This window comes from Diceros bicornis, chromosome 3, assembly GCF_020826845.1.
Source record: "Diceros bicornis minor isolate mBicDic1 chromosome 3, mDicBic1.mat.cur, whole genome shotgun sequence".
NCBI lineage: Eukaryota > Metazoa > Chordata > Mammalia > Perissodactyla > Rhinocerotidae > Diceros > Diceros bicornis.
The window spans coordinates 58,459,167-58,472,132 of NC_080742.1; the positions used below are offsets into that span (position 1 = coordinate 58,459,167).

Here is a 12,966-nt window from a genome sequence, read left to right on the forward strand (position 1 = left end):
AATTCCACCATGCCATGGTTGTTAGCAATGCCTCTCCTTAGTTATACACACACGTAACAGGAGCACTGGCTCAGAGACTGATAAGCACAGCTAACTGACACCGTGTTTTCATATTTAGCAGTACCTGGGAGGTCACCTAACCTGAAATCCTATCCCCAGTATGGATGTCCTCTATGACACTGCTGACAGGTTTTAATTCAGCTCTGAACCAGCCACTGCTTCAATCTATAACACTTTCCTAATCAGTCCAGATCAATTCTACCTCCTGGAATTGACCATAATTCTGAGTAGCCAAAATGAGTGTAGTCTTATTTCCAAGTGGCAGGCTCTTAAACAATGTGAAAATAATTATCCACTTTCCATTTGAATCATTCTTCTTTAAATCAAACACCCCAGCTTGTTTATCCTGATCTAATCATTTTCATCATTTCTAGCCATCCAGGTTGCTGTCTTTTTAATGCATTCTGGACTGCCAACATCTACTATTTTTTGATTACCTACTAGGTGCCCACCCACACAAAGTGTGCAAAAGTGCAAAGGGAGCATAGAGCCTGGCCTACAGCAGAAACTAACCATAAACTGATTAGATTTAAAAAGGGCTGTGAGACTACAAAGCTGAATACTGTCTACACCCAATGAGGGGGGGAAGGTGCAGAGTCTGATTCTCACTCTTCCCTTGCTTTTTAATGGACATCATGTGAGGCAGGTAACAACCTCTCTGATCTTCCAATTCTGCATCTGTCAAAAGGGGGATAAAAGGATCTGTGTACCCCACAGGGCTGTCAAACAACCATTTGAACTAACACAGCTGAAATGTTTTGGGAAAGTACAAATATATAACATGAACAATAAATATAGTATAAAACATTCTACAAATAATATGACATTGTGTTAACACAGATATCGGTACCTAAAAATCAGAAAACTTAGGGTCTATCACCTGTTTTTCGATTACAGATTAATGTCAATTCATTCTCTTAAAACACTTGCAGTTACAGAGTTAACCAACTCTTAAAAGAAAAAAGGATATCACACCTGCTCTTCACTAAAGACTGGAACTTCTCCGGCCTGATTTATATCTGGGTTTAGAATTTCATTATCAAAGCCAAGTTGGGAGTCTAACTATTTTATCGAGTTCAGTAATACATTGTTAATATTCTATTTTTTTCTTTTGATTAATAATAAACTTGATCCAAGAGTTAGTGAGCACCACACAAATTACTTAGAAAGGCATATATTAAACATTTTAGGGAATTATTACATAGAACACAAGCGAGTCAGTAATAATTTACACAGCAAAAACAATTGTCTCTGGGTCAATATGGCCTCTCTGATCACGTCTTTCCAAATATATGACTATCAAAACTTGAGCCATCCTTTTCCTATGTCTATTTTATACAGGCAGATAGAATATTTTTAAGGCCTATAAATGTTCTCAAAGGCTATTAGTAAGAAAATACAGAATTTGTCTCAATAAATCTACAAAACCGTGTCAGATTAACATGTAGCCTCGTATACGTAACTGCTATGCAGAAACAAGAAAATGTATTATAAGAAACAGCTCTTAAGCGATAGACATACCTTTCTAACGATTGCAAAAAACACGACAAGAACAACTGGAAGCAACAATGTCTTTGTATACCTCAGCGGAGTCTGAAATTCAGAGAGGTTCTGTTAGAGGAAAACGTTGTTTTAAACAGACAAAATTCCATTTCAAATAATGAACCAAGTGAACTTTAAAAAGTATAAGTAGAGAAACATGAGCATTCACCCATTTAGGGTCCAATCTACCCACTGACACCCATCACAAAAATGAAGATACATTTCCATAGAAATGAACTTCTCCAAAATGTTGAGTTGAAAACACTAACAGAGTCCCCAAACACTTGTAAGTGTAAAATGTGACTAGAAAGATTACTGTTCACTTTTTGCACACTACTTTTCTAACTAAAGAGCCCAACTTAATATTCATCTAAGGTCAGCAGAACTCCTTTAAACGACACAAGCTTTTCCTGTATATTTTGTGGGGGATAAAAATCTTAACCCGATCCCATGATACATGCACATACACACACACACACACGCACAAAGAATAATGACCAGTGTGTGCGAGAGGAATAAAAACACTTTTACATTTTCTTTAGTAACAATAAAAAACTACGGAAATTTTTTTTAAAATAACAAAGCCCCACACATTGCAATCCTATACACCTCTCAATAATTTGAGGTCACAGTCTTAAACAATCCTGTGCTTGAAATTTCTAAATTGCAATTGATTTGCTTACCACCAACACTTTCCCTCACAAAAACAATCCTATATTTTTGAGTCAAATATGTATGCTTTCCCAAATACGTTTATCAAGAGAAATCTAGTTTCAAACATATTTAAAATACTGGTACACTTTAATTCTATAAAGTACATAGTAAGTAGCATTTTCTGATATTCTCTCTCATTACTCCAATTTTCTCACTTATTATTCTATATTAGACAAGTAATTTTGATAATTTATTATACAAAATGCATACTTCGTGAGTTAGAAGTCCCATTAAAAGGAGAATTTTTATGTTTTTCTTACTATTACCTTTATAAACATTTGCATAGTACTTTACGTTTTAAAATACATAAATATATTTTTAATTCATAAATTTTAAACTGTCTTAACCTAAGCAAAAAGTATATAACCAAAACTATTTTATTATTTAAAAAATTAGACATTTGCTAATGACAACTAACAATAAATGTCAGAAAAGTTGTAAGATATAGGTGTTTACCTAAAAAAGGCAATGTGTCAAAACTGTGTTAAAAGTATTTCACAAAATTTAACAAAGAGTTCAAACAATTTTAACATTATATTACAAAACTTTGTTTACGGAAAACAGTATGGAGATTCCTCAAAAAATCAAGGATAGAACTACCATATGATCCAGCTATTCCACTGCTGGGTATTTACCCAAAGAACTTGAAAATACCAATTTGTAAAGGTACATGCACCCCTGTGTTCAATGCAGCGTTATTCACAATAGCCAAGACTTGGAAGCAACCTAAGTGCCCATCAAGGGACGAATGGATAAAGAAGATGTGGTATATATACACAATGGAATACTACTCAGCCATAAGAAACGATGAAATCCAGCCATTTGTGACAACATGGATGGACACTGAGGGTATAATGCAAAGTGAAATAAGTCAGAGGGAGAAGGTCAAATACCGTATGATTTCCTTCATTAAGTAGTAGATAATAACAACAATAAACAAACACATAGGGACAGAGATTGGACTGGTGGTTACCAGAGGGGAAGGGGGGAGGGAGGAGGGTGAAAGGGATAATTCGGTACATGTGTGTGGTGATGGGTTGTCTTTAGTATTTTGGTGGTGAACATGATGTAATCTATGCAGAAATAGAAGTACAATGATGTACACCTGAAATTTTTACAACGTTATAAACCAATGTTACTGCAATAAACAAAAAATTCAAAAAAAAAATAATAATAATAAAATAAACTGTACTAAAAAAAAATAAAAGGTATTTTTTAGTATTTCTCTTAAAAAGAAAATCAGATTAGCATTAGATTTGACAGCAACACTCTAGACCAGAAGATAGTGGAGTAACTTATTTAAGATACTCAAGGAAAGTTACATGAGCCAAAGATTTTGTGTGTAGCCAAACTGACCTTTATGTATAAAAGCCACAGATAAAATATTTTGAACAAGTTAAAACTCAGGAATTATTGTTCCCATGAGCCCTTCCTGAGGAATCCACTGAAGAGCAAGCTTCACACAACCAAGAAACGGCAGGAAGGGCTTCAACCCCAGAACTTGCAGTGAGCATTAAAAACAATGACCTACAGAACTACAACAATGACAAGGACACAAAGGTGACAGTATGAGTGGTTACATGTGCTGACAGTGTAGAGACAAGGAGACTCTTAGAAATGGAGTAAGAGGGGGAGAATATATAGGAAGTAAAATAATCTCACTGATTATAGTATTACGATAAATTAGAAACGGGTGGGAAATAGGGGAGGGGCAAGCAGTGACTAGCTAAGTTCGGGATAACTCTCAGGAGGAAACCAATAGAAAGGACTAAGGTTAATATATAATATAAAAGTGTTAATATAAGGGAAACAAAATTATAAAACTTTCTCAGGACCAAAGGATATACTAAAGAGAGTGTATACACCCAAGAACAAACGCAGAGGAAACAAACCACACCTGCATGTGTGTTCTATTAGAATTACAAGTTCTTTTATTTTAATATTGTTGTAATTGTCGATTTTATTCTAAGCATAAAAATAGTTATATATGCTCACTGTAAAAACTAGAAAATGCAGGAAAATAAAGAAGACAATCAATTTCACATTTTAATCGGTTATCAGCATTTCCTCCCCAATGGACTGTCTATACATCCTTCACTCATTTCTGCATATATGTGTGGGGTGGGGATGTGTTTTTGGTGGTGGGGAGGGATAAGAGTCCTTGATAATTTTTTTTATTGATTTGGACAAGCTCCTATACTAATTACATTAATTTCTAGTTTCATTTGTTAAATTTATGGCAAGAATCATCCCAGTTAGTCATTTGCTTTTTAATTTTTACAATATTTGATGTACAGATGTTTTAAGTTACATGCAAATCTATTAATCATTCTCATATGTGTTCTTATACTGGTTTTATGCTCATTAAAGAATGAAGTTAATCTTCATTGAAATGTCTCTCAAATTTATTTTTCAGGCTTCATTTATTTTTAACACACGAATTAACTATAAAGAAGTTTGGTGTATAATGTGATACAAGGCTTTAACCTGACTCCCCAGCCCAAATCCAATTTTTCAAATAATATTCATTAAATAATGCATCTTTTATCCATTTACCTGTGATGCTCTCTTCTTATTAAGCACATACACATAAACATAGTTAAGTACATACACCTGGGTCTATCCAGCACTGTCTTTTTTCAGCCATAAAAATGTTCCTGTATTGGTATCCCTGTACTTTATATACTGTTGCTATCCATTCTCATTTCTAAAAGGGAAAGATCTCTCTCATTGTTTTTACTTTCTTTTAATAGCAAAATATAATTAAAATATGGTTATTGTAGAAAATTTAGAAGATGCAAATTACAAAAAAAGTTAATCATTGATTACCTCTCCACCCAAAAACCACTATTAAAATTTTGCTCTCTTACATTTTATTCTGTGTGTGCTAATTAGAGGTAAATAAGATCATACCATTTTGCTTACTCCATTATACATCTTAAGTGTTGTCCATATCAGTGATATCACATTAAATTGTTCTCTTTTCCCCACTATATGGACGTACCATACAATGGATGCACTCTCTGAACTGGCACCATACTCTTGTCTCTACAGCACGGTCCTTGTGAAGATCCGTATAGAGACGGGAAATGCCAGGCTAGAAACAGCTTTGCCATTTTCTTCAAATTGACTGCAGTCACACTACGCTTCAATAAACAATTTCTTCTACCACATAACTCATGGTTCACACTCTTAGGTTGTAGTGGCATGTATAGCCTCAATAATGGTAAAGGACTTCCACCGCGTCCTAATTCTCTGCTGATGTTTACTCTCTACTTCCTTCACCACTTCCTTAAAAGAGTCTTGATCTGCTATGGACAGGCATTTTAATGTCTTGCAAGATACTCTTCCTTAGTTTCTTTCAGCAGGTTCAACACTATCATCTGTATACTTTTTATCAGCCATTATGTGTCAAAACCATTTGCCAGAACACAGGAAATAAAGACTGATAGGTCACTGGAGTAAACAGTACATCTTCAGAACTCGCTCCACTCAGAATGTCTGGTTGATAAGTTTGTAGTGTGGTACACTGTTGTCCACTGGTCTGTAACTCAGGACATGGGGCAAACCCAGTGGGGATCAAGGGGGAAAATGAATGTGTCAACAGAGTACTGATGGCCAGTTTACTACATATACACATACAGCTTTGAAGGAAAATGCTTCACAGAAAATAAAATATCATAATAAATCAGGGCCACATGGGTGGTGTTAAAAAAGACACACATGTATACATGTTTGTTGAACCAAACCAGCTCATAAAGTACTGAAAAATAATATTTTATATAAGATACCACTAAAATATCAAAGCACTTTCCTATGTACCTCATTCTGTCCTCACAATATGTTTTTAGCACACTACTAGAAACGAGTAAGCTATGGCACAAAGAATAAGAGTCACTTGTTCAAGCACGTCAAGTAATACTGCAGACTTCTGTCTCACAATCCACTAAATTACTCTCTGGTTTCCTTCTAAACATCTGAATACAGTTTTAGAAAGAAGAATGTTGTTGGAATGAAATCTTGTACTCAATGATATTTTAAAGCAATGAGATCATTCAAACAACCAACCACAAAATGACTGGAAATGTAAGAGCTTGAGAGCATCCCTGAATTAATGCTATTCCTGAAAAGCAGCAACTTGAAAAGCCTCTGTTTACTCATCCAAAAAACTACTGCTAGACTGAATACATGTTCCTAAATTATCAAAATGAGAAAAAACCATATATTTCAGGGAGCTGTATTATTGTAAATAGGAACATCCTCTAAGCTGCCAGATTTTCCTTTTCCTTCAAACTGAGATAACAGCAGAGGAGACAGTCTCAAATAACAGGAGCACCTTTTCTGAAAAATTAATGGACCAAAACCTAAGGAAAGAAAACTTACCTCCTTTTCCATAAAGTCAAACTCTGCTGCACAGGTATACAATAAAGTATCAAAATCCTTGTAACTGAAGAATTTCGATGTTAATAAGTTGCCAATATGAGCCTAGTAAGGAATAAAGTGAGGTACCATTAGATTATGCCACATATTGTAATAATGCATTTTAACCTTAACAGTATCTAAAAATAGTCTTCACTACATTCTACAGCTCACTGTTCCCACACCAGGTTTGCTTCTGTTACAGAAGAAAGTGCTGTACCCTCCAACTTCAGTTCTCCCTTCTTTTGCTGACAAATGATAGCTCCAACACCACCCTGGCTTCCACGATCGATCATTGACACACCAAAGGTTTTTATCCCTGGGTCTTTCCTGCTCAATGTGCTAAGCCTGGTGAAATACGCTGCACAATATCTCCTTTGCTGGGGTGGGCTTGGTGACACACACAGATGTCGATCATAAAGGGACAAGTGCGATGGAGCACAGAAAAGGAAACAGTAATTCAGATTTCCGTAAAGGGGACTGAGAAGACTTTTTGAAAGAAGTAGAAAATGGGCAGGACTTGGAATAAAATGCACCTTTTGATGGACAATCAACATTGTGTAGTTTTTACATGTCACCAAGTGCTCTCAGTTATGTCACCTCACTCACTTCCCACAAAAGCCAAGTGAGGAAGGTTGAATTGTTTTCATTTTAAAAATGAGAAAAAAACTGCCCACTTTTCAATTCATTATTGTCTAAAAAAGCAAGAACCAAAGAAAAGGGGGAAAACTATATATAAGACAAATCAATAACTAAAACCCTAAAGGAAACCTACATGAAGTGGAGGGATCAGGGTGAGAGGAGAAACTAAAGGGTGGTGGGAATGTGCTGAAGAATTTCAAATATTTTGTCTTGTTGGGGAAGAAATATATGCTGATAAGTTTAAGAATCAATAGGGAGAATATACAGTACCTAAAATAGCATAAGAAAGCTATCCAATGAAAAGGAGAAAAAAAATCTAAAAAGCAAGTAAAATAGTTGAAAAATCTCAAACAAAATGGAAGAAAGAAGTCCCCACATTGATAACTGCCATATACACAAAGAGCTTAAATCCACTAATTAAAGGACAGATGCTCAAATTAGATTTATGGGAAAAAAAAACCAATATTTTATCATCTACAAAAAAATACTTAAAACAAAAGTATGCAGAAAGGTTGAAAACAAAAGAAGAGAAAAAGATATACCAGATAAACTGAACCAAAGAAATCGAGGTTAGCAATTGTAATGTCTCACAAAACTGAACTCAAAGCAAAAAATATATGAAAAGACAACGAATGACAGTATATGCTGGTAAAATAAATAGCAAAGCAAGATTATACGTATCACGAACATATTTGCAGTTAACAGTATTGACTCAAAGTGTATAAAAGAACAACTGAAAAAACAGTAGGAAGAAATAAGTTGACAGTGTTCATTGGAAATGTTAAATATTTCCTTCTAAAATAGAAAAAGTAGACAGACAACATAAAATCTGAATAATATTACTAATAAGCTCACAGAGAATACAAACTTCACAAAGAGAGAATACATGTTATCCTCAAACACAGGTAAAATATTTTTTTAAAAGTGTTCACATACCATGCCAAAATAAATTTCAAAGAATTGATGTAATACAAATCATTTTTTTCTAATCATAAATGCAGTAAAATTGGAAAATGATAACTAGAAATGGCTTTAAAAATCCTTTTGCCTAGAAACTAAACAACATAAAACTTAATAACTGTCAGGTGAAAAGAAAATCATAAAATAGTTAATTTGTAAGACACAAAAAAGTCCTATTTATACGGAAATTTATAGCTTTTCAATGCATTTATCAGAAAATAAGAGGTTGAAAACAAAAGAATCAAGCACTTTCCCTCAAGCATCAGAAAAAGCTACAGAACAAGCCCAAAGAAATAAGAAAGGAAATGAGGATGACAGAATTCAGCAACAAAAAAAAATATAACAAAAACCAAAGAGGACGTAAAAAAAGGTGGTACTTTGAAAATATTAATATGATAAATAGCAAGTAGGAAAAATAGCAAAAAAACAAAGAACAGCTCTTTATAGGAGACTAATAAAATATTAATTCCAAATTCAAATAAGAAAAACTAAATAAAAGAATATAAAAGACCATTTCACATGTATGCAAAAATTTCAATAAGAATTTTTGCTAACTGAATCCTACGATAATTGTTTTAAAAACAGAATCCATTTGATCACATATATGAAACAGGTAAGTTTCCTCTAAAGACATAAACTACCAAAAACTTCCTAAAGAAAGCAATTTGCAGGAGAAAAGCCTCCCACAAAGAAAACTCCAGGCCCTGAGGGCTTCACGGTTGGATTTGACCAAACATTTAAGAAAGAAATAATACCAATTCTACACAAATTCTCTTTGAAAATAGGAGATTGAACAATTCTCAATAATTTTAGGAAGCTAATCTTACCTTGAAACCAAAACTAGACAAAAACATTATAAGAAAATAAATCTACAGTCTAATATCCCTCATGAATAGAGGCAAAAATCCTTAAAAATAGTAGCCAACCAAATCCAGCAACATATAGAAAGAATAATACATCGTAAGTGAGGTTATCCAAGAAATACAAGGCTGGATCAACACTCAAAAATCAATGAATATGGGGACTTCTAGACATGGCAGAGGACGAAGTTGGTAAATCCCCTCCTCCAATAACAACTACAAAATTGGGTAAAACTGCCAAAAACAACTATATCAGGATCTAGAAATTGAGCAAAAGGAAAACAAATTGAGAAATATTCATTCATTAAAAAAAAGGATGAACTTTGGGTAGAAATAGTGGGAGTCTGGCATTCTTGCCTAGGTTGCTCCCATTCACCATCAGCACCACAACCACCTCCCCGAGCTCAGTAGGCCCAACAGTTCTACCAGGGCAGGGCTGGCCGTGAAACGCAGAACCTTTGCTACTGGAGGGAGTTGACTTGTTTCGGGGCAGAGAGCAAAAAATCTATGCTCAGCAGCACTGTCAGTAAAAGTAGCAAACTCAGTGGGAAACGAAAGGCGAAAGCTCACAGCTCTGCCAGCCTAAGGTTGCAGTCTCGGTGAGGTGAACAGCAGACTGGCAGACAAGCTAAGAAATTTTAGAGATTCTGGAAATGAGACAACCAACAAGGGGTAGACAAGGTGGACTAGAAAGCTGCACACATGTGCTGGGGGATCCAAGAGAGCCCAACCTCTCCACAAATCTATGACTGACTGGGAAGTGGTGCGCACACTCATGGAAGATCCTAGAAGGTGCGGCAGACAGAAAAAGAAGGGATGAACTTAACGTTCAGACAAGAGTTAACATAGTAGGCTGAATGCCATCCTTTGAAAAACCTGTTAGCAAAGCTGGCCCTTGGCTGGCATCAGGAAGGTGATTTTGGGAGGCTCCCACCACCCTAAATAACAACAGTGGCTCACTGTACCTAAACTGTACAAACAATGTGGTTTATGCTGAATATCTACACTCTTTCTGGGAGTCTGGAATTCTGATACGTGCTAGGCAGAGGGTGCCTATGTTACCAGACCCCAGTATAAACGCTGGGGCATGGAGTACTGAGCCTCTGGGTTAGATGCCATCAGGCTTCTACCAAGAAGAGTGTTGACGGGAGCAGGGAAGGGAAATCCAGGATATAGTGAGAAACGGCTCACTCAGTTCCTAAGGACAAGGAAGTACGTCTGATGATCTTAGAGAAGGGTGGGTGGAAATGCTTCTCAAGAGCTATGCAGCCTTGCCATTGTCTTCATTTGATCAGTGTCAAAATGAAGAATTTATGAGCTGATATCCTTGATCAATGTTATAGATTTCTGGAAATATTAAAGTTGCAACTAGATGATTCCTAATTTGGAAATAACTGTTTTTGTAGCACTTCTTTTGGCCCTGGTACAACATAAGGCTGTGATAGAAAATGACAATAGTCACTGTAACCTGAATCAATACCTTAAGTGGTTTGTCTTCCCCCAGTGAGGAGACAGATTCCATAAGCCTAGGACTTGAGCTATCTCACTTTTCTTCCAGTCTCTGCATCCTGGCTAACAATCACCCTCGAGCTCTCATCTTCATGGCTGACTTCCAGGAGCCTTCCCTGACTCTCCCTCTGTGTATTCCTGTAGCACTCTGTACTTATTTTTATCATAGTTTTCATTACATTCGATTATATTTGCTAGAAATCATTCCTATCTCCCACTAGACCAGTGGTATTCAGTTTTGCGTCTCTAGAATGCATTCTACTGCCAGGCACACAGCAGGTACATATTGAATGAAGGAATAAATACATTTTAGACTATAGTTATATGCTTTTAAAAATTTTTCCGCAGGTTGTAGACCACTCATTTAATAGCACAGTTGTTTTCGATCTTTTTTAAGCAAAACATTCCCTTGTTCATATGAAAACCTGTATAAATGTCCAATATGTAAGAAAATCAAGTTAAACTGCCCTGGGTGAAAGAGGGGCTGGCAGGGGGACTGGGAAGTAAATGGACCCCACAGAAGAGTCCTTGAAGAACTCTCAGGACTTCATAGAACCCAGTTTCAAACCACAGCTTTAATCTATTACAGGAGGAGGAAAGATAGCCAATTAAAATAAATTACAGAAAAAAATATGTGATTTACATTGCTCTGTGCTGGTTGTTGTGTTGCTTTCTCTTTTCATTTAATTAACGTGCTTACTAAAACACCAAAATAAAACAGTCAAAGCAAAATTATGGATAGGAAGAATCCTTAAAGTTATAAAGCAAAATTATTCTCATTTTATTTTCTCTCCTACCCAAATGCCAAAACAAAACAAACCAACAACAACACTTCTGTTAATACGACTAACTTGGATTAAACTACCTACAAAGGCTTATAAGTAAACCTTTCACAAGCACTGACCAGAAAACTGGGGGAACAAAAGAGTGAGACTATAACACGATGTACAAGTTGAAGAGGCTCTGAGGATGGCATCTTTATCTGTCATAAGAGGGGATTATAAAAAAGCCAGAGTAAAATGACTGAATAGACCTCAAAATTTGAGGTTAAGTCTCTAGAGCTTTCTTGCTTTAAAATCTTTGTGATACAGAAAGACCAATAAAATAAGAGAATTGCATCAAAAAATTAATTTGGGAGAATAGAGACTATCTTCACAGTCACATTTACTTTCAATTATAGTAAATAGATAAAAATAACAAGTGAACAGACCTCAACTTAGAATTTGGTTTCAATAGTGGTACTTTAATAACTCAGGTAATTCATTCTTAGCCTGATTCTTTTCAAGCCTTTCAAGTTTAAGCAAAAATGCACTTACATCATCTGCAATGCCAAAGATTTTAGATGTCAAATACTTGAGTATGATAGTTCCAAATAACCAAAAACATCCTTGGATAGCCTACAAGAGAAAAATATAACAAAACAAAAATAAACCAATGTTTCATATAGCCATTTCACAGACATAGCCTAGGAATAAAAAATAAATGCTTTAACCACACATGAAATAATTATCTCCATATCCAAGAGAAAATGCTAAAAAACGCACCTTAAATGAAAGAATGTTACTCCAAAATCAAGGGGCTATCACTAGAAATAAAAATATACACATACAATCTTATCAAAATTAATTTATTTTATAGGAGACACACAGCAATTGCAGTTAAATTCTCCTTCTACTAATAGTTTCTTACATATGCACTGCTCCTCAGAAAAAACATGGCTCATAAAATAAATAAAACTGGAATTCTTTAACTACCTATTCAATATTAATCTTAACTTGCTTCATGAAAAGGGCAATTTGGCACATTAAAATTGAGCCCTAATATGTTACAAAACTGTTAGATTTCCTGCATTACATAGATCATTTCCTTAAAAGTAAAACATAAAACCAATGATATATTTTAGAGAAGGAAAAAATACACATTCAAATAGATTGATCCTTACCCATAAACTAAGTTCAGATACATTTATCTTCAGGAAATGTGGTTTCATTGCCAGTATACCCTGCAAGGAGAAAACAACATAGCACACAGTTAATACTTATAGACATAAATTCAAGTTCCAAAAAATACATCTAAATAATAAGACTGTCAAGAACCTAAAATTCAGCACACTGTCAATGTTCCACATAGCATCACCACATGCTCAATGACTTCAAGAAATAGCACTATATTATCCAAGGCAGATGAGGGCAGTTAGGAACTTTGCAGAGCTGAAAACAGAATCACCATACATATATTTCTATGGCTGATTTTACATCTC

The 12,966-nt window shown here is 35.1% G+C and overlaps 1 protein-coding gene across 2 annotated transcripts in view; it reads right to left on the minus strand.

Annotated features, from left to right (window-relative positions):
• The window catches only part of DPY19L1 (dpy-19 like C-mannosyltransferase 1), a 107,896-nt gene that overhangs the window by 17,685 nt on the left and 77,245 nt on the right, over positions 1-12,966 (minus strand). For both annotated transcript variants that reach the window (XM_058528103.1, XM_058528113.1), the window contains exons 12-15: positions 12,649-12,708; positions 12,023-12,103; positions 6,700-6,801; positions 1,582-1,653 (exon numbers count right to left, since the gene is read on the minus strand). In XM_058528103.1, coding sequence (XP_058384086.1) covers positions 1,582-1,653; positions 6,700-6,801; positions 12,023-12,103; positions 12,649-12,708 — 315 coding nt within the window. The remainder of the gene's footprint in view (positions 1-1,581; positions 1,654-6,699; positions 6,802-12,022; positions 12,104-12,648; positions 12,709-12,966) is intronic.